Source organism: Phoca vitulina, unplaced genomic scaffold (assembly GCF_004348235.1).
Source record: "Phoca vitulina isolate PV1807 unplaced genomic scaffold, GSC_HSeal_1.0 scaffold15, whole genome shotgun sequence".
Taxonomy (NCBI): domain Eukaryota; kingdom Metazoa; phylum Chordata; class Mammalia; order Carnivora; family Phocidae; genus Phoca; species Phoca vitulina.
In genome coordinates this window covers 36,463,142-36,489,643 of record NW_022589718.1, presented here as the reverse complement: position 1 = coordinate 36,489,643, position 26,502 = coordinate 36,463,142, and the positions used below count along the sequence as shown (strand labels likewise).

Sequence of the window (26,502 nt, the reverse complement as noted above, 5' to 3'; positions counted from 1 at the left end):
TTTTTTTTTAAGATTTTATTTATTTATTTGACAGAGAGAGACACAGCGAGAGAGGGAACACAAGCAGGGGGAGGTGGAGAGGGAGAAGCAGGCTTCCTGCTGAGCAGGGAGCCTGATGCGGGGCTCGATCCCAGTACCCTGGGACCATGACCTGAGCCGAAGGCAGACGCTTAGCGACTGAGCCACCCAGGCGCCCCACAAATAAATAAAATATTTTTTTTTTTTTTTTAAAGATTTTATTTATTTGAGAGAGAGAGACACAGCAAGAGAGGGAACACAAGCAGGGGGAGTGGGAGAGGGAGAAGCAGGCTTCCCACTGAGCAGGGAGCCCGATGCGGGGCTCGATCCCAGGACCCTGGGATCATGACCTGAGCTGAAGGCAGACGCTTAACAACTGAGCCACCCAGGCGCCCCATAAATAAAATCTTTTAAAAAATGATTAATTAGCAGAGGATTTCGTACAAAGAGAGGTAAAGAGGACGGATTCAGGAATAACAGGAGAGTAGCCTTTATTTTCAAGGCTGACACAGTACCCAGAGAAGAAAGGGGAAAAAAAGGAAGTCCTCCTCCTGAGCAGAGATTGAGAACTTGTTGGGGACAGAAGGTCTGATGGTCCACGGGACAGTGGAAGCCGTTGCTGAGTCCCACAGCTGAGAGCTGTCAAGGAGGGAAGTACCTGCTGGAGATCTGTTGAATCTTTCTGGCAAGTCACCGTGGGGGCCGCCAGCCAAACTCTAGCAAGATGACGCAACTGGCCACCCTCAGATTGCCCGCCATCAGGGGACACAGAAGGAAGCTAAGAGCACTCTGGAACCAGTAGGAAACACACCTTCCTCTTTCAGCCCCTGCAGCAACTGGGTAAGCTCAACATGGTGCGAGCTGGCAAGGACCACTGTTGATGGCACACGTAACGAGCACCACAGAGCTGACAGAGAAGGGCGGATTTGGAAGCCAGAGGCAGTATGTTGGGAACCAGGACAAGCAACGTCAGCTGTACTGGTCTTCATTTCCCCTCTGTGTTCAGAACCAAGGCAAAGGTGCTCATTTTATCACTGCTAGGCAACACAGTACTGATGGTATTATCCACTTCAAGACAGTCCCAATGAGAAATAAAAGGCCGGGGGCGCCTGGGTGGCACAGTCTGTTAAGTGTCCAACTCTTCATTTCAGATCAGGTCATGATCTCAGGGTCCTGGGTTCCAGCCCCACATTGGGCTCCACCTTTAGTGCGGCATCTGCTCGAGATTCACTCTCTCCCTCTCCCTCTGCCTCTCCCCCCTCGCTCACCCACGCACACTCTCTCTAAAAATAAATAAACCTTGGGGCGCCTGGGTGGCTCAGTCATTAAGCGTCTGCCTTCGGCTCAGGTCATGGTCCCGGGGTGCTGGGATCGAGCCCCGCATCAGGCTCCCTGCTCAGCGGGAAGCCTGCTTCTCCCTCCCCCACTCCCCCTGCTTGTGTTCCCTCTCTCGCTGTGTCTCTCTCTGTCAAATAAATAAAATCTTTAAAAAATAAAAATAAAAATAATAAAAATAAAAACAAATAAACTTTAAAAGATAAATAAAAGGCCAAAAGGAAGAGGTAAAATCCGCCCCCCTTATAGATGATATGATTATTTACATTAAGATCCCAGCGAAACTTCAAAATAGCTACTAGAACTAGTGATTGTATTTAGGAAGGTCACAGGATACAACATTAACATAAAAAAGATTCTTACATATTATCAAACAATTAAAAATGAAATATAATAAACAATGGCATTTATGATAACAAAACATTAAAAGTAGTAGGAATACATCTAATTTAACATTCTGAAAGAAACAAAAGAAACCCTATATAAATGGTGAGATATTTTACGTATTCATGTATTGGAAAACTATTATTAAAATGGCAAAACTTTTCAAATTTATTTATATAGATTCAAAGCAAGCCCAACCAAAATCCCGAGGAAATTTTTATAGAAATTGACAAGCTGAGTCTAAATGAATCTATGAAATGCAAAGGGCCCAGAATAAACAACACAATAATAAAAAAAACAAAGTTGTAGCATTTACTTTACCTGACTTCATGACTTACTGTGTATTACAATGATTAATTCAACAAAAAGACAAACAACATTGAAAAAAAAAAAGTCCCTCATATATATATCAGAAACTGATTTTCAACAATGGTGTCAACTCATTTCAATGAGGGGAAATGAAGTCTTTAACAAATGTTAGACCAGCTGAATATTTAATTCTTTTTTTTAAATGAGCATCTACACTTACCTAGCACCATACACAAAAAGTTAACTTTGTAAAAATCATAGTCTTTTCAACAAATGGTGCTGGAACATTTGGATATCTCCATGCAAAAAGATGAATTTAAAACCTTAATTCGCGGGATGCCTGGGTGGCTCAGACGGTTAAGCATCTGCCTTCAGCTCAGGTCATGATCCCAGGGTCCTGGGATCCAGCCCCACATTGGGCTCTGTGCTCAGCAGGGAGCCTGCTTCTCCCTCTGCCTGCCTGTCTGCCTACTTGTGATCGCTCTCTCTCTCTCTGTCAAATAAATAAATAAAATCTTTAAAAAAAAATAAAATAAAACCTTAACTCGTGTCATATATGCAAATTAACCCCAAATAGATCACAGATCTATGATGAAGAGCACAACTATTAAACCTTTAGAAGAAAACATTTGTGGTATTGGAGTACGCAAATGTTCTCATATATTCCATAAAATCATAAAAAATAATACTGATAAATTGAACTTTATCAAGATTAAAAATGTTTGTTGTTCAACATATACCATTAAGAGAATGTATCTGGGAGAAATTATCTATAACATAAGTCAGTGGAAGATTTTAACAGTCACTTCACAAGAGGAAGATAGTTGACCAGTAAGCACATGATAAGATACTAACATCATTAGTAATCAGGTAAGTGTAAATCGAACCACAGTAAGACACTCCTTGACACACCCATCAGAAGGACCAAAATTAAAAAGGGTGGGCACACCAAATACAGGCAAAGATGTGGAGTAACCATAATCCATAACTACTGTTGGGAATGAACGTAAAATGGTAAAGCCCGTGGAAACTCTGCGGCCACTGCCTCAGGAGTTCAACATAAACCTGCCTTGTGACCCATCCACCCCACTCCTAGGTATCTGCCCAACAGAAATTAAAACATCTGCCCAAACAAATGACCATAGGAACTTTATTTTTATTAGCTAAAAACTGGGGGAGAGGGGGAAAACAAACCCATGTTCATCAACAAGGGATAAATTAAATATGGCATATCCATACAATAGAATACTATTTGGTGATAAAAAGAATGCACTATTGGGGTGCCTGGGTGCCTCAGTTAAGTGTCTGCCTTCAGCTCAGGTCATGATCCCAGGGTCCTGGGATTGAGCCCCACATCGGGCTCCCTGCTCAGCAGGGAGTCTGCTTTTCCTTCTGCCTCTGCCCCTGCCCCCGCTCCTGCTCACTCTCTCAAATAAATAAAATCTTAAAAAAAAAAAAAAGAATGCACTATTGTTACACAGAGAAACATGGATTTATCTTTAAAAGGACTAAGTAAAAAATAAGCAAAAAAAAAGCATACATGGCACATAATTCAATCTACATAAAATTCTAGCAAATGCAAACGAATCCACAGAGTCAAAATGAATTAGTGGTTGCCTGGAAACCAAGGGTAGAAAGCAGGATGGATCACAAACGGGCACAATGACATTTTCATTTTCATGGGTAACAGAAGTATTTGTGATGACATTTTATGGTGGTATAGGAGAACTCCAGTTTTCCATTTTCAGTATATACAACTTATTCTTTATTATATTTCAGAAGAAGCATGAGGGGTGCCTGGATGGCTCAGTCCATTACACGTCCAACTCGTGGTTTCTGCTCAGGTCATGATCTCAGGGTCATGGGATTGAGCCCCACATCGGGCTCTGTGCTTAAGGGGGTTGTGGGGGTTTGCTTTAGGATTCTCTCTCTCCCTCTGTCCCTTCCCCTGCTCTCTCTCTCTCTCTAAAATAAATAAATAAAGCTTAAAGAAAGATGTAAAAAATTAAAGGAATCATTTGTCAATCTAGTTTTCAAAATCCAGTCTCCAGCTCTTGTGTAAAGAAGTCTAGAATACATCCAACGTAATTTGGGCTATTTACATACCAGAGTTCTAATTCAGGAAACCCAAATAGCAGGTTTTCAGAAAAACTTGGCAAACCAACTACCTAATAATTATACAAACTTTATTCAGTTAAAGAGACGGGCAACATAGGAATACACTTTTGACATATCAAACCATATCATCACAACAAAGGTATAGAACAGAAAAAGGTGAGCTCTAGTCTACAGAATACCTTTGAGATTTTATCAAATCTCCCAATTTTCAAACCGAGGTAACTGAACTCTAGAAAGTTGTAAGCTACTTTGGGGCCACGTGTTTTGTGGATGCCTCGACTCATCACTCTGGAATGACCAACATGTGGATTTAACAAGGCTGTGATTGTTAATTAACTTTCTAGGGCAGAGGATGCAAGCTGTTACCACACAAAAGCATTTCCTTTGGCTTGCACTGTATTTTTTTTTTTTAATTGGAAAATAATGGGCGTCGGGCTGGCAAATGACCTGTAAGGGGGCCCACCCGATAAAACCACTGTATCATCTTTGGGTACGCTCAAACACCCCTCCGCAGCCATCCTCCGTTTTCCTCAACCTCCAGACCAGAGTTCCCCGCTTTCCAAACACGCCCTTGCCCCTGTGGCCAGACAAACCTCAGGCCATGTCATCCTCATCTGCACGGCCCCCCAACAGCTAAAAGAGAGGGCACCCCAGCTCAGCAATGGCTGGGGCACACCCATATCGAGTACCACAGGGTGCTGGCAGGAAACTGGCCCTTCGTGCACAGGCACATACCAGCTTCTCAGACAGAGGTGTGTCTTCTGACTAGACCCTCAGCTTTCCCACTGAATGAAACGGACTTCCCAACACAACCTGGGTCCATGGGAAAATCGGGCCCGAGCTACCAGAAGCCAGGGGGACTACTGGGTACACCAGCTCCAGCTCGTCCTCAGCCCCTTGGGCTCCCCATCCTGGACACTGCTTTCCAGAAAGAACTAGGCTTATATGGGCAGAAAACAAGAAACAAGCCAATGCATTCAAACATACACGAACACAGAACAAAACCCAGGCACTCACTTGCATCCTGGGGCGTTTCTGCGCAGTATCTGTGAAGAGTCTGGAAGCTGTCCCAGGAGACCATCACCGCCTGTTTCTGGGCTTTCTCCAGTAGAGTAGCCTCAATGCATTGCTCTCCATTTTGACTCAACCCAACTGCCACCCCCTGGGACCCAGAGCTGGCCTCTTCCCTGGAGCCCGCCCACAGGAACTTTTCCACCTTCTGAGAACCATGGGGGACACCCACGGACTGGGCCTTGCTGCACATTCCCAGGAAGGCAAACAGGGTGCAGATGGAGCCGGCAGGTGCACGTGTGGCTCCTGGTGAGGGAGCAGGGGGAGGACGGATGGGGTGTGCTAGGCATTATCCCCTGCAGAGCGGCTGCCCGGACCACTCTTCAAGCTGAAGAAGCCGGGTCTCGAGGGAATCTTGGGCGTTCTACAGGTGGCCTGTATTGCATCTTACAAATGAGGGAGTTTCACAAAAAGAAGCATTGACTGGAAACTGCCGTGGATCAGCTGGAAGCTCTGGTCACATTGGAGAAGCCCCACGTTTCTACTTGGCGACGGTGGGTGGAAGGTGGGTAGCAGGCACTACGTTTACCTGGACCTTGATTCTCCCTTTCACCACAGTTTCTTTTACTATTGTCTTACACCCCATCTGCTTCACTCATTTACATCCTCGGTCTGACCCCAGCAGCCCTGTGAGCTTGTGACCCTTGTCTGGTGAGCACATGGCAATCAGACCTCGAAGTCGAAATAACACCTGCCTTACCCTGTCCCACTTCCCCTGGGGGCGACCTGCAGTTCAAGCCCTGGGCACTCTTTTTTAAAATTGAATTATGAAAATGGAAGATAATGGCAATTGTTATAAATTAACAACTTGGAATGAATGAGTTTATCATCATTGCTTTATTCTTCATTCAAGTTGCTTGCTATTTATGCTACTGAGATCATGAGAAAATGGGAAACCTGAGAGGGAATTTTGGAAAGAGAAAGTGCTCTGAGCGGTGGGGGTAAGACAGGATGCCATAGGCGGAATGTAACTGTGATGCCAACATGCCAAGGAAAATGGGAGAAAGGAATCAGCTATGGAAGGAAACGAGCCTGATCAATAGCACACGTTCCACCTGCTGCTTAAGCACGGCCTTCCAGCCCCTCTAAGAATGTTAATCTTCCTTTACTGTAGCTATTTCCTCAATGTCCTTCAACCTTTTCAACTCTGCCCTTGTTTGGCATCGAGCTGAGAGCTTTTCTAAAAAAACCCCATGCCTCTGGCTGTGCATTTTGAATGAAAATGCACACGAATGCCCGTTATTTTAGAACATCAAGAAATGAAGGCGTCACTAACATGCAGTCTGGAGAATAACATCCATTAATCATCACTTACTTATAAAGAGATGCATATTTTCTCCTAAATCATGAAAACACATTTATTATACCAGATGGTAAAGTCTCACATAGAAGGTACAGTTTCAGTGCAAAGCTTAAGTGATCCGTTCAAGGTCCCTGTGTGAGCAACATACATTGTATTTGAAAGTAACTATGTACAGTGCAATACCAGTCAATACTCTCAACTCTTCCCTCTGCAAGTTACATATTGCTTGCTTGCTTTCTCCCCACATCCAGCATTACTTTTCAAAGTAATATTTGCCTAACTCTACTAGATTTAAAAGACAAACACACACACACGCACACACACACACACACACACACACACAAAACCCACTATACACACCGAGCATTTGCCGTTTTAGAAATATCTAATCTAAAAAAATATTTTATGATGCATAGGCACATAGAGTGTGAAAACCATTAAAACCAAAGCAAGAAAATACTCTGCTTTGTGTATCTGTATCCTATTCTGGATAAGCTCGGTACGTTTTAGATGGGATGATCATGGACCTGTAAGAATTGATACTATGGTCAGAGAGGATGCCATGAAGGGTCTGTGTATCTCCTGGGAGAAACTGAGAAGGTTTCTGATTAGGGAAGACATGTTTAGAAGCTTGGAGGAGGACAGGATTTTATTTACGTCCGTTTGCCTCCTTGGGCTGAAAGGCTAGGGGTTGTATGAAACATTCACTTGCAGGCTTTCCTACCCCTTCCAAGTCTCTCTCTCGATGTGCATATACACCCTGTTCACTGGTGACTGTCCTTGAAGCAGGGAGCCAGCCACGCACATTCTGCTTTTATATGAGTGGTTTCTAAAGGAAAGAGGAACGGAGGTTGATTATAAAGCATATGGCGGTAAGGAGTAGTGGAACAATAGTGATGATCCTAAAGCTTCCGTTTGAGGGTTTAGTGCAGGATCAATACCTTTTGGGGCTTGGGAAGTTGGGCTGAGACTAAGCAGCAGAGACGAAATTGTCTGATCTTAAGGTGGTTATCAGACAGGGGCCACAGAAACTGGGGCTCAGGGCGAGAAGCCAAGAAAATCCAATTAGGGTCAGTGACCTCAGGGGCACTAGGAGGGCAAGGCTCCAGATCCTTCCAAAGAAGTTGGGACTGGCAAGTTTTACCCCCCCCCCCACTCATGTAAAGACCCTCCCCAGCCTGCCTTGGCCTCCAGGGCAAAGAATGCCCCAGAGAAAAGATTTGAAGGCTTTATTCACTTATATTCACAAACCTGGAAGCTGCGGGCAGATTTCTCAATTCTGCTTCAGTTAATATTCCAGATGCTATGAGGGAAGCAAGAGAGACCTAAGCCAGAAAAAAACCTGAGGTTTAAGAAAGAGGACCCTCTATTTCTGCTCCTGGAAAGCCTTATTTGAAAGCATCTTCTAAGTTTAAAGGCTTTGGGCTATAAATACTTTTAATTGTTTACACAATTTGTATTTATCATACTCTAGGCTGCCTAAATGCACAAACTTGAAAATGTCTGTCAAAACTACTGCAGTTTTCTAAGAGTAACATTTCAAAATTTGAAATAAGTCTCCTTCTAAGATAAATATTTACCTTGTTGATTATTTTTAGTAAATTCAGATACAAAGGAAATCATATTTATAGCAAAGGGAGAGTCATTGTGTTTATTATAGTAAAAGAAAGAATTGCTTCAGGTTCTAAGAAATTTTCTATCCTTTTAAAAAATAATTTTGTGAGTTAAAAGTACATAACTATCAGATTTTTACACAGAGCATCCATTCCATTAAAAATATCTTATGAACAACTAGTATTATTGAATTAAAATGCTTTTGTTTGGTGTATTCTGGGGGCTTCACTGCTGTAGAGGATATAATGATAAATTAGCCCTGGCTGTGCTATCCAAATATTTAAAACAATGAGAGGAGGGAAAAAGTAAATCTTAAGTCATTCAGCTACTAATCTGGCCATCTACATAAAACTCATTAAAATCTTGGAAATTTGTAGAAATCTTTTTTTCCCTAATGATGTATTGTATGGTGACTAACATAACATAATAAAATTAAATTAAATAAAAAAAATAAAGTCCATAAAAAAAAAGAAATTTGTAGAAATCTGATTATTCATTGCTCCTTACTGCTTATCAGGATGGATATCTTCCTGGTGAGCCACCTGACAAAACTATTTTTGCAGATTCACTACCATGAAGAAGAGTGAAAGTCAGGATCTAACTGACCTTTTGACACTTTTATTCCTTTTCCAGGAAACCAAGGACTAAAAAATATAATAATTGTATTTTCTTTTGAGAGAGAATGCAAACATGATTTTTGGTGAAATCTGATTATGTCTCATACTGTGGATATCCCATTTCCTTGCTGACAAAATCCTGCAAGTGACACCATCATTTCCGTTCACTCCAATTAGACCTGCAATCTGCCTGCTCCCTCTACCCAGCAGAGAGTGTCTCTCAGGCTTGGTGAGTTCTGTTGTACCTCTTTTGGCTTGGGTCCTTTGATAGTAAAACGATGCAGAGAGTTTTAGGTACCAGCACAGATGTTGATGGTCATAGCTGACTGCCATGAAATTCTTATATTTGAACTCTTTGGTCATATTTTTACCAGATTTTCAATTAAATGATTTTATTTCCTGATATTTCTGATAGTGTATCTTATCAATGAAGGACATCAGCTCTTTGTCTTGCATACCTGTTGTGAATTCTTTTTCTCAATTTATCATTTGGCTTTTGGATTTTAAATTTTAGGAAGTCAAATTCTTCAGCCATTTTCTTCATGATTTCTAAATAATGTGTCCTGAAGAATTTCTTTCCAGTATTTTTGGTTTTTCCTATTAATATTTAAATTTGTGATCCAATGTATTTCTTCTGTTATTAAGTGGCAAAGATAAGATTTTATATTTTATGAAATCATGCCTACTTTCAGGTTCCCATGACCAATACCACGAAACATCTTTGCTGAACATGGAATCCTGTTGCCAACCATTTTTAGTCTTCTTGTCATCTGTTCTCTTTCTAAAACTTGAAATGCTTTTCCCTATGTCTGCATGTTTATAAGGGGAATGTCCTAGGTGTTGGGAGTTTTGGGAAATTTTCCACACACATATATTTATGATGATCCAAAAGACTTCTCTGACCATATGAATAAAGTTTGCCACTTTCAAAGTGGCAAGATATTGAAATGAACCATCAGTGTTTGGCTACTGCAGAAAAAAATCACCAGAGCTTGAAGAGGTAGGGGTCGGAATTCAAATACATGTGAAAACTTACTTGTAGTATTGCAAACATAATTCTGCCTATCTCCCTTAAATGCTTCATTATTTTATCTCTGGGATTTCTATGTACTAGCAATTTCATCATTTTTGTTAATAAGAATAAGTCTTAAAAACATACATACATATATAAAATATAGTTGGTCTCAACAAAAGCTACATATTAAAATCAGCTATATTATATATATGTGTGTGTGTGTATTATATGTAGATATAGAGATAGAGATATTTAGATATATGTGTTCAGGCCTCAATCTCATCCTTGAATTTCTGGTTTCCATGCTAATCCACTGCAGACAGCCAATTAAAAAAAAAAAAAAACACAAAACAAAACAAAACAAAACAAAACAAAAACCTATTCCTTACCCAATAAGCATTGACCTTGCCTATGAGTTGCTAAGTTAGAGCATATATTGAGAAAAGACAGGAAGGAAGGAAGGAAGGAAGGAAGGAAGGAAGAAAGAAAGAAAGAAAGAAAGAAAGAAAGAAAGAAAGAAAGAAAGAAAGAAAGAAAGAGGGAAAGCATATGCTGAGAAAGGAAATTTGGAAGATGTATCAGAAACAATTATTTTTTATTTCATCACCTAAAATCTGTATACATAGTAGTGGACACAGCTGACAAATTCACATAATTCTGGGAATGCGATAGGTTTTTACAAAAGGACCAGGCACCACCACTGTCTCCCTCAGCTTCTCTGCAGGGTCCTCACTAAGGTAGGAGATTCTGTTGAATCAGACATGCAAGCACTGCTTGGGTTTCTGGGCTTCTGTGGCCTGACCCATCACCTCTGGGCAGTGGGGTCTCATGTAGAGTTTCCACCCCAGCTACAAGACCCATTTCTCTGGGCCCTCCCTTGCCGTGTGCTGGTGTGGTCAGGCTGGCCATCCTTCTGTTCCTGACCATGAGGGTGGCTGAATATGATATGGTGTCAAGACACAAGTTTGGTGTTAGAATGGGACTCTAATCTCTGTAGAATCTCTTATACCCACTTTGCACTACGTTTATTGGAGTCTTAATTGGAACATTAGTCACCAGCCAAGCTAAAAATAAAATGATGTTTTGATTTTTATCTAATTATTGATCTGTGAGTGGCTCCGTCGGGACCTCATACCAGCAATGGGCGACAGAAAGGCAGAATTTAGGCATTGTTAGATCTCTAGGCTAATCTAATCTGAATGCAATCAAAACCCTTTCTTAGCCCTTCAAAGTTCTCAAGTTCTAAACACCACTAGATACAGCTAATATCACACGAGTTTCTTAGCTGATTTTAATGCATTCAAACACATGATTACACTGAAGGAAAAAAAAGAAAAAACTGGAGAAAACTCATCTCTTTATTTGGATAGCCCTATCACATTAATCTCTAACTTCTTATTATCATCATTGCAGAAAACAAGGGATAATCTTGTATAAGTCACAGAAGGAGAGTCAAGATCACTGCCAAAGCTATTTTCTTGTACTCTACAATAATTGTGGAATAATATATTCTGATTTCCCACATATGCATGACACAATTTCCCTCCATAGGTTCACTTTTATTCATTTATTGAAGTTATAATGAGATTTCTACTCCAAGTTTGATATTATAATGTTATCACAGTTGGAGATCGATGCCAACTTCAATTATTTTCTGATTTGGGGACAAATAAACACTACTTCACTACTTCATATTTAGAGAACACTTACTGGATAACAGTCTCTCTCTTAGACAATTAACTCATGCTCATACAGAGGAGAGAGATATAAGTGAACATATCCATCATCACCAGAGAAGACACATTCCTGATACATGTCTTGGCCTCAGAGGACATATGTTCTACCTGACATATTCAACACAGATGTACAACCCCAACAATAGGCACCATTAGAGCTAGTATAATTTCAAAGGAGCATATCCTTCAGGGTCTATGTTAGTGGGAAGTGCTAAAGGAGCTTAGAAAAAAAATGAAACTTTGCGGGGTTTTTTTTTTTTTTTTTTTTTTTTAATGTGGTATGCACAGGGAGAATTTTCCGAAATAGGTATAATGTGAAGTGGGTTTTGGAAGTAGGGTATCATTTAGGAGAGCAGAGGGAAGGATGAGGAAGTAGAGATGATAAACATATTCTCTTATAAGGTCAGATCAAGGAATAATCCACAGATCCATTCAACTAAATGATAAATAGGGCTGTAGGCAATGACCCCTCTCCCAAATGCATATGTTGAAATCCTAACACAATGTAACACTATTTGAAGGTGAGCCCTTTGGGAGGTAATTAGGGCATGAGGGGGAGGCCTTATGAATGAGATCAATGCCCTTATAACAGATACCCTAAAGAGCTACTGTGGCCCTTCTGCCACATGAGGACATAGGAGATGGTTGTTTACCATCTATGAACCAAGACACAGTCCTTCATTCGACATTTAATTTGCCAGCACCTTGATCTTGGACTTAAAACCTCCAGAAGTATGAGGAATAAATGTCTGTTGTTTTTATTTTTTTTTAAGATTTTATTTCTTTATTTGACAGAGAGAGAGAGACATCAAGAGCGGAAACACAAGCAGGAGGAGTGGGAAAGGGAGAAGCAGATTCCCCACTGAGGAGGGAGCCCAATGCGGGGCTCCATCCCAGGACCCTGGGATCATAACCTGAGCCAAAGGCAGACACTTAACGACTGAGGCACCCAGGCACCCCTGTCTGTTGTTTTTAAAAGCCATCCAGGGTCTGGTGTTCTGTGATAACAGCCCAACTAGACAAAGACAATTAGAAATGAATACAAGAGACTGGAGGTCAGAAATATAGTTAGGGTTCAGGTTACGGAATTCCTTCAATATCAGGGTCATGTTTCTAGAAATGTTTATATTACTGGCAGTGTAGAAGAGAACAGGACTGCAGTGAATGTTTCCGGATGGGGAGGTGTGAGCCTAGGATGGGAATGTCACTGTCTTGGTGTACTGGTCAACCAAAAGCCCCCTCTAAGATAGAACAAAGTCCTTCACTGGAGCAGCTTCTGTGAGGATCAAAACAGGTTGTGGCTAATGAAGAGATGTTGCAAAATATAAAATGTAAGATTTTATGACTACATGGTTGGACACTTGTGGGAATTTGAGAAATAAGAGAGGGGGCAGAGTTTATAAAGGGCAAGGATTCAAAAAATAGCGATAATGTGACAGGTCAGTGACAGGTCATAAAAATCACTAGTTTTAAGTCTAGGTAATTCAAAGAGCAGATTTTTTTATTTTTAAGTTCTCTCTACACCCAATGCTGGGCTTGAACTCACAACCCAGAGATCAAGCGTTGTATGTTCTTCCCACTGAGCCAGTCAGGCTCCCCTCAAAGAGCAGCTTTCTTTTTCTAATTTTGAGTCAACATTTTTAAGAGAAACCTTAATTTACCTTTCAATAGCTACATGTTAAAATTGAATTTATTGATGGAGGTGCACATCATATATGTTTGTCTGAATTATATAAATAATCCAAGATGATAACATAAATTGTATGTTGGGTTTTGTTGTTGTTTGTTTTGTTTTGTTTGTTTTGTTTTGTTTGTTTTGTTTTGTTTTGTTTTGTTTTTTTACTTTAAAGACTTTTTTTCTTATATAGGGTAAATAATATAGTCAGTCTTCACTACAGGTGAAATTACAACATGCATATCAATAATCCTAACCTCCACATTCTAAATTCTGTTTGTTGTTAAATCTAAATCGTATACTATTTGGAAAAATTTTCTTTACTGTGGTTAAACATATGAAATTTCTTTATAATAAAATTCTCAAGTTCTTTAATAAAACAGTTATTATTTTTTGTTAGTACACATGCTGAACTACTAAGAACAGTTTCTGTGCAGCGGTGAAGAAATAATTCAGACCAGGACAGCTCTAAGAACTTCTGTGACAGCTCAGTGGGTCAGGGCAAACATCAGTCCTCTTAGAAAACATCCTTAGAATTCCAGAGCTACTGTCAGTGTTGAGCTGGATACGTTCGAGAACTAGACAACCTTTTCAAGATCTAGTGGGAATCAGGTAGCAAGCAAGAAGACTAGAAGCTCCCCCACCTCGTTAATTAGAATTTGACACTATTTGAAACTGCTTTGCCATCAGCCAGTGTGGAAATGTTGCAACCATCTTAACAATGCTCACGTTTCTATTGCATGTCATTATTTATCTAAAACGTTATATGAGTAAAGACTCCTAACACTTAGCAGTCCATGGCATTCTGTTTCTGATATGCTTTGCCTATTTGTGTAATGATACCTAGCATGGTTACTTCCGTGCCCAGAAGAGCTCCCCTATGTCCATAATAGACAGTCACATAAAGGCATTCTAAGTATGGAGATACAAGATAGATTATACAATTTAATAGATGAAAGCATTTTCCTCACCTTTAGGACTGGAAACAGGCAGAAATATGAAATATTTGTTCTCTGTCTCAAACAAAAAATTGGAGGTAACTGAGTTATTTATGTGAACCCAAGGAGTTCTTTCTTATCAGCCTTGCTTGCTTTGCTTTCTCTAGTAAAAATATCTAAGTCAGTAAAAAAGTCATGATGTCCTACATATAATTCACCTGTATTTATAAAGTCCGTAGAGGCACTGATGCCGATTTATATACTATTCACTGAAATAAAATACAATGAATCTTGTTATTCCAACCTTAATATTTCCACTGATGATCTTGTTAAAATACTGAAGATGGTAGGAATGTTGTTTTCTAAACGTTATAGTTAACATAATAAAGTGGTAGTAATGTCACCATAAGGACATATATTGTTTAAAGACAGGGAATCGACATTTAAGAAGGTTTCCTTTAGAATAAGACAGAATTATAGGAATTATAATAAAATTATAAATTATAATAATTATAAAACATTATAAAATAAAATATATAATAAAATAAAAATATTTTTAAATTTTAAGATAAATTAAGAAATGGAAATATTGACAAAGAAGTATTTTTAAAGAGTACATATGGAGAATTTTCTTAATGGAAAGAGAATTATTTTTAAAAAAGAGTCATATGATGATATTCGAATATATTGGATTCTCTATTTTGTTTTTTTTTTATGTAATAAGTCCTCGCAGTTTCTATTACAATTCTATTGTTACAACATACCACCATTAGTATCATGCTTTATTTGGAATAAAAACTAGTAAATAACTAATTTTTAGAAAGGCAGGAAGTGGGTAAGAAATCTTGCATCATAGTACCAAGGATTATATTCATAGAAACTTTCCTAAACATCCAAAGTGTAGGGCCGTACGTGTTAGACAGGAGAAAGTTTACCTAAGTAATTCCTAAAGGAGATAGTTGAGTGCAATATATGACAAAAAGGAAAAGTGGAAACGAGTTTCTAAAAACAGACAACAGATATTGTAAATGACCCAGAAAAACCAAAAGGTGTTGTATATCTGAAAATGCATAAAGGGAGTGCAAATAAAGTATATCATTATATATTCAATATATGAACTTATATATACCTTAATATATTAATATATTAACTAGATGTACAATTTTCTGTGGTTGGAGACTTTTCTCAATCCACAAAATAAAATACTAAGTATGTGATTTGTGTGTATTTCTGCTGACAATAGCAACAGTACCATTTCAGTACAATTTCTTCTGCCCACTGTCAAATTTTCTACAAAGCTTCATATATTCAACAAACAATCTCTAATTGGTACAGAATTTTAAAACCAGAGGATAAAGCCCTATTTGCCTTTTTTAAATGTTCATAAGTTTACCTAAGAAATTCCAATTTCTTTGAAAGGGACATTCCTCTTTCTTTTGACAAATTAAAAAAAAAATGGATATACTTGTACAGGCACAATTTTTTTTTCTTGCTGATAAATGGGAAAAAAAATGTAACTTAAAATCATCCCAGAAAATATTTGTTCTTTCTTTACGGTAAAGATCATAGATCAAAGAGAAAACTAATGGGGAATGGAATATATCATGATTGTGTGAACCAAAGATTCTCCAAAGAGTTCAATGTTCTTTCATGGTTTTATCCCACCCACTTCCCAGACTCTTTGTATTCAGTGTATTCTCTGACAATGTAAAAGTTCCTTTTGTTGTTCTCTGAACTGTACACATGCATTTCTCTTTGTGACTTTTCTCTCAAATCCACGGTTGCTTAAAAACAATGGTGTATTGTAACTTTACTTGAATTACCTTGACAACACCGTTTACAGATCTGCAACAATTTGATGTCTATAAAGGAAGACAATGATTGCTTTCAATAAGAAGTTTTTAAGTATTAAAAAAGTGTCCACAAAAGCCTACTTTATTATAACTAACATTTTCTGATAATTAAATTCAAATAATTCCAATTGACTTCCAGAATCTAAGTCCAACAGTGCTACCTAATCTGTAATATAAAGAGTCAATACTTTACCTCACTTTCAAATTCCCTTGTTGGAGCTGTCCATCGTACACTGATAAAATATCAAAATCTTCTTCAAGGGCAAAGGTATGAAATGACAACTGTATCCGATTACGTTCTCCTGTGATAATGATCCAGGTGCAGTTAGCGTAGTTTGGATAACCATGTGGAAACCCTGGGCTCTCGATGGTGCCATTGGGACCCTGGACTAAACCGCCACAGTTCTGACCTGAAAAAGAAAGCACACACACAAAAAAACAGCATATTATTTTGGCCTATCTTTACTCCCTGTGACTTTTTTTCTTAATTTCCAACCAGTTGGCCAATTTTTTTTTTTTTTTTAAAGATTTTATTTATTTGACAGAGAGAGACACAGCGAGAGAGGGAACACAAGCAGGGAGAGTGGGAGAGGGAGAAGCAGGCTTCCCGCCGAGCAGGGAGCCCGATGCGGGGCTCGATTCCAGGACCCTGGGATCTTGACCTGAGCCGAAGGCAGATGCTTAACGACTGAGCCACCCAGGCGCCCCTAGTTGGCCAATTTTTATAATGACTTATTTTGTGACCCTTCGTGCACAAATATTGAATGATAAATTGCAAAAGTGTTCCCCAGTGCTAAAAGGTATGTGTGTGGCGGGGGGGAAGGCAAAGAAGGAAAATATACAAATTTAGGAATTCATATTAGAAATTTGAGAAAAAACGTTTTCTGTAATTTTCAAATATATCTTCTTTGACACCCACCTGACATATTCGTGAAACAAATTTGGTGTCAATTATCTGCCACAGCATCATGCTGGATGCCTTTAAGTTCCTTGCTCAGAGAAACTACGTTGACAGATCAAATAACCATTATAAAACTACACCCACATACACACATATTAGTATATCTAAATGACTGAAGCAACCTGAAGCAACATGAATAATTAGGGAAAACCACACTCAGTATTCAAACTATCAATTTCTACCTACACTGACAAAGTCTCATAAAGCCAAAGAATAAAACAAGACTGCAGAGATCTACCCAGTTCAAAATAAAAGGCATAAAACAAGAGAAATTAAATTATGCAAAAATTAAGGAGCAGCCCATCAGAATAAGGGACCTTCCCTCCATCAATGTCTTCCTGTTCCCATGGGCGGGATTCAGAGGTTGGCAGGGGAGGGTGACTGCATATCCCTGTGACAGATGCCGTTGAAGAAAAGGCTCAGAGTCAGGCTTCCCTAAGCAGGGTGCAGAACATCCCACACTTTCTTCCCCCTTCTTATTCTAACTTCCTTTTAATAGGTTGTATTAGGATTGCTCTTACTGTTCAAGTTTGACATTTGTGATGTGGTGATTTATAATAAGATGTATAATAAGAAATATATATTTGGTCTTTGTCCCCTTTGACACAGAGCTCCTAAAACCTTTGGAATTTCCTAAGGGAGGTAAGAAAAAAAAGTGTCTTGTGTCATGTTAATGAGAGGACTTTTGGGAAGCATGTAAGGTTGGGGGTCAGTTGCAAGGAAGAGGGGCTGGAGGTTAGATAAATAGCCAATGGCCAATGATACCTATTAATCGATCATAACTATGTAATGAAGTCTCCATAAAAACACAAAAAGAAAGGAGTTCCCAGGGCTTCTAGGTTGGTGAGCATGAATGATGCTGCCCTGTGCATCTCATCTGGCTGTTGATTTGTATCTTTTAATATCCTTTGTAATAAACCAGGAATCTAGCGAGTAAACGGGTTTCCTGAGTTGCGTGAGCCCCACCTGGCACATTCATGGAACCTGAGGAAGAGGTTGTGGGAACCTCTGATTTATAGCCGGTGGGTCAGAAACACAGGTAACAACCTGGACTTTGGGTTTGTGTCTGGAGTGGAAGGCGGTGCCATAGATCTGAGCCCTTTACCTGTGAAATCTGACGCTATCTGCAGGTGGACAGTGGCAGGAACGAGGTGAATTGCCGGACAGCCAGCTGGTGTCCTGAGAATTGCTTGTTTGTTGGTTGGGTCCCTGCTCTTGCCCTGACTACTGGTGGAATTGGTGCAGAAACCAAATCACATGATAATGGAGGCAAGTCAGGAAGAACAGTGAGCACCATAAAGCTGCCTTCAGCCACTGAGCAGGTTGAAACTGTTCCTAAGAGCTGGTTCCAGGCGGCCCTGGGTCCTCAAGATTTTATGGTATTGATTTTAACATTGGGATTCTCTGGCAGTTGTCAGATTTCAAGAGCAGTTCCGAGGAACAAGGCCCCCCCCCCTTTTTTTTTGTAAATTGTAGCCTCAGGATTCAATGTACAAGGACTTGTGGTGAAAGGACAGTGTCCGGGAGATTAGCGACAGCCGCGTACCTGCTCATCCGCTGTGTTCCTACCACCAGACAAACCTAGGACCCTTCCCTTCCTGACCTGCCCAGTACCTCTCCTGCCTCACACCCCTCCTCCTTCATCCACCTGCGTGTGCTCCATCATTCCACTCCTACCCTTTTCTCCCTCCCCTTCTTTTCCCTTCTTCCCACGTCTAACGTAGAAAGCCTCAGCGACATGCTGCCCGGTTCCCGCTGTGGCTTACACATGCTCTATTCTGTGACTTGTCCTCGTGAGCCTGCCATGGCGATGTGTGGGTCAACTAGCCCGAATGAATAGGTCAGGACAGACAGGCCGTTTGGACTGCCCTAATGAACACATTTTAATCACTTTAACTGTGAATATCACCATCATGGGAGGAAACAAAGTAACCCCTATAGAATCCTTCTAGCCTTTCCTCTGCCTGGGGCTAGCTAGTAAGTAGCCACTGAAACCTGCCCACAGGCTTTCTTTTCTTCTTCATCTGGACATTTCCCACCTCTATGCTTAAGTGTATTTAAATGTTTTGACAGAAGGAATATAGGAAAGTTTGGGAGGGATCGGGGCACACTCAGATTATTATATGTAGTGTAAATATCTGAATACAAGTATTATCTCAGCTTTTACTGTTGAACTGCAAACGGGAGATTATTCGCAAATACATTTTACATATTAAAAAAATACAATAGTCGCTCTCAGAGAGTCAAGTCTTTCACAGGAATATTATCAAAGGCTGGTGGGAGTTTGCTAAACTTAATAAAAAAAGATTTAATGAAAGGGATTTATGAGTTTAAAACAAAGAACTAATAAGAAGCCCATTTTCCACTAAATTTAAATCTAACAATAACACTGTAACAAGTAGATATCAAAGCTGTGGGGTTTTGAAAGGTCTTTAAAGAAAAATAGCTTTTCTGGTTTATCTAGCAGTTCTTGCTTCACAGTAAATCAAAAAGTGAAGACTTGATTATAAATTGGAGGAAAGAAAAAAAATCAAGAGAAAAAAGTGTCCTCTGGAAGGTAGTTACTATTACAGACCCATCACGCTGAACCAGATTATCAGATATTAAGATTTTCTCCGTGGAATAACATTTAGGCTGCAGTGGGTCCCAATTAGTAAAGTGCATTTTGAAGAATGAGTCACATTTGATCGGTAGATAGAATTTTCCACAGGCCCTGGCAGAAGCACCAGAAACTGCTCAGAAGTTAGACAATAACTCTCAGGCTTGGGGCGCCCGGGTGGCTCAGTCATTAAGCATCTGCCTTCGGCTCAGGTCGTGATCCCAGAGTCCTGGGATCGAGCCCCGCATCGGGCTCCCTGCTCCGCGGGAAGCCTGCCTCTCCCTCTCCCACTCCCCCTGCTTGTGTTCCCTCTCTCGCTGTGTCTCTGTCAAATAAATCAATAAAATCTTTAAAAAAAAAAAAAAAATAACTCTCAGGCTTGGCTGCACATTCCAAACAATGTGGGGTCTTTTCAAGTGCCTATGCCTCAGATCAGTCCGGATGCAGGTGTCTGGACCAAGAATATCCAGGACAACCTTGAAGAACAGAACTGGAGATCTTATGTTCCTAAAGATCACAGCTTATTATAAAGCTGTAATAATCCAAACAGCGTTTAATTGGTACAAACGTAGAAACATGGACAATGGCACAGAGTAGAAAGTCCCAAAACAAATTCATGGAGATATGGACTCTAGATTTATAACAAAGGTGCAGTGCACTACAAAAAGAATGGTATTTTCAGTAGATGGTGCTGTGCCAACTAGATATCCAGGTGGGAAAAATAAACCTCCATCCCTTCCTTACATTTCACACAAACATCAATTCCTTATGAATTGCAGACCTAAATGTGAACTGTAAAACAATCACGCTTCCAAACAAACAAACAAACAAACAAAAAACATAAAAAATATTCTTAACTGTGGGGTAAGCCAAGACTTCTTAAATAGAACACAAAAAGTAATACTCCTAAAAGGAAAGAATGAAAAAGAAACAGAAACACGGGGATGTTTGTATTCAACAAATAGCATGTTCATAATATAATAAATAAGTCTCACAAATCAGTAAGAAAAAGGTAATAGAATAGAAAAACAATGATTATAGGCAGCTGGAGATTCAGAATCAGAGTGGGGTTTTTCTAAAATTGGAGAAACAAATGGATCATAAAATGGAAATCCTTCGGCAGCCCTGACTGCTTTCTCGTCTGGGCCAGCACCGATTCAAGAGGTATAAGGAAGTAACATTTTGTGCTACAGAAAAAAAAAAAAAAAAAAAAAAAAATCCCTATTTCATTGGTCTTTCTTTGTAGGAGCAACAACCCCACCCTGCTTTACGCCATGCAACTTTCCGTCCCACTAGGGAATGTGAACTTGGCAGCAATTTACTCACTGTCTTCTGTCCCATTAAATCATCTCGACTCTTACTTAAAAACAACAACACACATGGCATGTGAATATAATTATTTGTCTAAGCATTAGACTACAATAGTATTGACTAGAGTCCCTGAGAGTAATTCAAAATCTATACTAGTGTTGCATGGAAAGACATCTCCTTAATAACAATTACTGTAAAGTTGTGGACCTCAGCATCATTATGATCTGTCTGGGGTTCGAGCTTCATAACACACTCACCAAACGTAATGGCTAACACCACCTATAATTAAACTAAAATTACTCTCCAAGTGGTTAATCCCAGGATGTAGAGTGATTATAATTAATGAATGCAAATAACTTATAGATGACGTCCTCCACTGGTACCAGAAGTTACTTCAGGTATCTTGGTAAGGTATGTCTGCAAGAAAGATTGCTTTAATAGCAAAAAGTTCTTTCAGTTGAATAAAATACAGCTACAGATGAATGTATGTAGAGTACACACAACAATCACATACATCTCTGAATTTACGTAAGTCACGCATCGAGTATGGGTCTGGCCTGTGGCCCCACTATTGGCCAATACCAAGGTTGGGGTTCTTCCTCAAATGTTCCCAGCAAAGATTTCTGCCTGTCTCCCTTATATGATTTTCCCTCTTGGTTCTTATACTCTAATGGCCTGCTACAGAAAACTCTCAAATATTTCACAAATGTTTCCTTTTTATATGGCTTAAATCTATGTTTCTCCATTTAAATGTGGACCTTAAAAACAGCTTAAAATAAGCAGATTATTTTAACTGGAAAAAATTTGATGGATACATTTTTAAATACTGTAAACATAGTCACACATTAACATATTGCTCAGCGGGCATCTATTTTAAGTACTTTGTAAGTTATATTTCCTAAGGGCACTGAAGTAATCTGCAGATAATTTTAATCTTTTAGTGAAAATCGTGTTGTTCTTGCAAGATTGAAAATCCAATTATGACAGAAGAAAATGTCTAATGGTCTTCTTTCTTCAAGTACTGATGCTGGAAGTTACCTTGAAATCAAATGTCAATGTCCATGGGAGAAAAAGAGTGTTTGTGTGTATGCATATGAATGGCACGCATACTTTAAATACGCATCACCCAGAAACACACAGAACCGAACCCACAGCTAAGTTGAACCCACGATTCAAACAAACCCAGTCAGAACATTTCAATACATGCCTGAATTTGAAGGGATTGGTGTCTAATAATGTGTTATATCGGTTATATCTCAATGAAGCCAGGGATACAAAAGAAACTGGTATCTAAATCATCTAGCAGTTAAATTATACCTTGTGAAATACTTGGTTCATTTTGAAGTAATCAGCAGAATGTTAGGTAGCAGGGGCTCATACAGAGTTAATTTAGTATAGATTTCTACTCAATTTAGAGATCCTCAATACCACGGCATCGAGGATTACCAGCAGGCATTTTAATTCTCTCGGACTTTCGGAGTGAGGCACTGTTTTCAAAAACTACACTTTCACACAGAATCTCAGTTGGCTAGACAGCAGTCCCGCAACATGGCGGGTACAGACGGGGAATGGGGATGGAAGTCGAGAGCCTCCCCAAGTCTCTCAGAAATGAGGGAGGGCGTTCTGACACCAATCCTCTGCTTGAGCACTGAGGGAACTGCAGTGAATGCCTCAGATCACACAATAAAACAGTGATGAAACAGATATTTAGAAACTCTCACTTCAGTTTTTCTCTAAAACTGAGCTATGCCCATTGCCGGGGCGGGAGGGAAGTATAAAGTAGCATTTAAAACTATAAAAATCACTCACAGCCCCATGACCAAAGGTAACTATTGCTGTCACTACTGGACACTTTTCTAATCCTGACACGGTTTCAAGTAGCGCTGTGTTACCTGAGACACGTGTTTGAGATGACCTATTTGCCAGTCCTGCAGAATGAACAGGAGCCAGCAAGAACTGGACCCAGGATGTGTCTTGCTTTGTTTGTTTGCTTGTTGATGCTGATCTTTATTCTGCAAGGGTCCATAAGATCACCACTGCCTCTGCAAGAAGACCCCTGGAAAAACCGAGTGGTGGTGAGGGTATAATTGATGTGTGTTAAACAGGGGTGTACCCATGAATGCGACACACATTCTGGGAGAGGCTGGGTTTCTCGTGCCCTGTGACAGTTCCCTACTTGGGAAACACTCAACCGAGAACATGGCACCATGTCCTTGTCATTTCTGAGATGACATCACCTATTTGCTCTGACGGTTCACCACACTGGGGTCTGTACCCCTCCTCAACTCTTGCTGTCTAATCTGTGTTCCTACTTAGCACACACCTTTCATTTCCTAAAGGAAAGTATTTGCTGAGGTGATTCATCTGTGATTCATCCTGGCTCGCTGTAAGCATCTGATTAATGAGTGTGTGTATAAACAAATGCCTTCCTAGATTCCACAGTTGTTCAGACTGTTGTTTTCCTCAATCCTGGCCCTGATGACCCATTCTTAGAAAGTAATAGATATCATTTTTTGCAAAACTCAGGTGCCAAGCACTCGGCATGTACTATCTCATTTAATTCTTGTACAGCCTTTCAGGTAGGAGCTAGCCTAGCTTCTGTTTTGCTAACTGTTATATTTATTTGGACAATGATTTATGATAAGGTAATGCCTTTGCTATGTAAAACCCCTTTCTGAGAGCAAATATTTTCCTATCCGGGGCATTTTGACGTTCAGTGATTCAGCTCATTGACTCCAGAGAGATACGGTCTATATTGTTCAGTATGTGAAGGAAGCCATGCAAAGAAAGGATACTCCATACTGAAATCTACCAACATCGACACCAGTCACGTGATAGATGATCGCTGGTGCTGCAGAAGAATAATCCAGAGACAAGAAGATTTGGGAAGAATATAATTATATTCCAACTACCTGGCTTAGTATCATTTAAAAGAGCAAATAAATTTGTATATAAACACAGAGAATGAGCAGAAGCTATATGAACATCACAGCTAAACCTCAGTAAAGAGAGACATAAAAAAATAAACAAGTTTATATCCTGTTGCAACAAGTGCAGATTACCACACTGACTTATTTTGAAAACAATGCAATTCAGGGAAAATTTTTAAACATACTTTTTATGCCCAGCGGCCACCTCCATTCATTTCTTCTATCCTCTCTGTGAAAGCAACAATTTAACGCTTGTCCTCTCTTAGGCACATTTCCATGCAAGTGAAATTGTGCTTCCGCCAGACCAGATGTTTGATATCCAAAGCTTCTCAGATTTTGACATTTTTATGGAAAGACAATACTGCACACCGCAGGTTTGCTACGAGACTGAAATTTGCCTCCTGTTTGTGATGTGACAAGGTAGTAACTGAAGTTTAAAAAAAGAAATAGTTCACTGTAATCTTCACTTGAATTTTTCATTGTCTTTAATGACTAAGGAGTATCACATACTTTGAAGGGGGTCCAGCATTTCAAATATCAAGGGCCTTCAAATGTCGGTGATGGAAGTGGAGGTTTCCCTTATCAGAGAAGGACTTTTTGAAGCAGTAAACAAATCAAATATGCATTAAACTCTGCATTATCTTCCACAGTTTCATTGATTACTTCAGGGTCTACATTATTTGGAAAATGATTAATTGCACAAGGATCACAACTTAAAATGCCCTTCCTAGGACTTTGATTAAGGTGTTTCAAAATTAAGGTCTTCAGGCATTTTCCAGGAACAGCATGTCCTGAAGGAAGGTTTAAAAGCATTATATTTCTCAGTGCACCAAGAGCAGCTGAATATTGGCTACTGTAGCTGAGAGCCTTAGGGTGCTTGGTTTAGTTTTAATCCCAAACACTTATGGGAGATTACTCACAACATGAGCAAAGGAAAAAAAAAAAAAAAAGAAAGAAAATAGAAAAGCCAGAGGCTCATGAGCCTGAGATGGGGCCAAAGAATCAGTTCATCCCTAACGACTCCACAGCCTATGAACAAGGCTACACAGGTAGTCCTTCCAGGACATATGAACCTACCAGGACATATGAACCATGGATGCCCAATTTCTACCACCTATAACAGAAGATGAGGTTTTCCCTGGGCTGTGTTAATATAAAGAGTATGGTCTTTCTTCATTCCAGTAGAGTTCCTTATCATAACCACATGCAGGTTTGGTCTGCTTAATTTACTTCCCTTCCTAGAACATACCACGCTTGTCCACACCTCAGGGCCTTTGCATATGCTTATCCAGCTGCCCTGAATGCTCTTCCCCTAGATCTTCTCATATCTAACATCTCTTCATGCAGGTTGAGTGCAGATACACTTCTCAATCAACAACCCCCTACATCATTGCTCACTATCATTCACCCCGTTGTATTTCCTTGTTGTATTTATCATTTTGTGAAAATACCCTGTTTCCTCATTGACTACCTGTTTCTGTAACTTATAGTAACCCTTTCAAGAGTGAGGACACTCCCCGCATTGTTTATATCCCCATTCTAGAATAGTGTCTGGCACTTGATATTCAATAATTGAAGTATGTGGACAAGTTGGGTATATCGGTGGGAGGCAGTGATAATGGTGGCATAAATTTCATCTATAGGGGCACCTGGGTGGCTCAGTCGTTAAGCGTCTGCCTTCGGCTCAGGTCATGGTCCCAGGGTCCTGGGATCGAGCCCCGCATCAGGCTCCCTGCTCAGCAGGAAGCCTGCTTCTCCTTCTCCCACTCCCCCTGCTTGTGTTCCCTCTCTGTCTTTCTCTCTGTCAAATAAATAAAATCTTTAAAAAAAAAATTTTATCTATATACACACTCAGGTAGAAAGAGTCTGTAAAAATACAATGTCGTGGTACTAGAAGGAACTTCAACCGCTGACTCCAGTCAGGTCATAGATTACCCAGAGCATTCAGATTTCGGTGTTGTCCTTTGTATCCCAAGAAGAGGGGTCCTGTAATATCAATCCTGTTTAGCAGCCTGATTGTCGAGAGCTCCTTAGACTAACTTAAGTATCCCCTGCTTTATTGGAAGCTAAATTTTTCCTTTGCAACCCTGCTTGTACATTGGCAGCTCTGTCTTTTCCTTCTTAACGGGGGTCATAATTCAGGGCAAGGCAAAGCTGCGGTGAGTCAGACCTGGATCTGCACAGATATGATGTCAATGTTGTTTCCTGAGCTCCTGCACTAAGGGGAGGAAACTGTAGTTCATTCCAGGACTGCCATGATTTCACCAACTGAAAAATTGTTACATTAATGGTAATAAAGTCATTCAATGTCTACCCACGCTGCAGAGATGAATTGGAAGAACTTTGTGCATCCTGTAGGGGCAAAACAGCATTGGTCTCTGGGTCAAACAATACCAAAGTGTGACAGATTTCCAGCATGGAGCATTGGGGATTGGAGCAAGTCACCTGGTCAATATGAGCCTCAGTTTCCAGATGGGAAATGAGGGTTACTTTGCCAGGTTCTTGTAGTGATTTCTAAAAGGTGCCTTAAGGGGTACCCATGCTTGCTTGGTGCCTTGCCCATATGGTCCCTCAGTGCCCACTGTGGTACTTGAAATACCAAGACTGCAATTGCAAAATTATTTGTCTTCAGAGATTTTGAATGATGAAGCTGATTATACCACTAAACAAGCCAAATTAACACAAAACAAATAACAAACAAAGCCCCACTCTATT

At 39.9% G+C, this 26,502-nt stretch overlaps 1 protein-coding gene across 2 annotated transcripts in view; it reads right to left on the bottom strand.

Annotated features, from left to right (window-relative positions):
* Positions 1 to 26,502, bottom strand: part of CSMD1 (CUB and Sushi multiple domains 1) — a 2,006,418-nt gene that overhangs the window by 1,643,935 nt on the left and 335,981 nt on the right. For both annotated transcript variants that reach the window (XM_032413252.1, XM_032413253.1), the window contains exon 2: positions 16,180 to 16,396. In XM_032413252.1, coding sequence (XP_032269143.1) covers positions 16,180 to 16,396 — 217 coding nt within the window. The remainder of the gene's footprint in view (positions 1 to 16,179; positions 16,397 to 26,502) is intronic.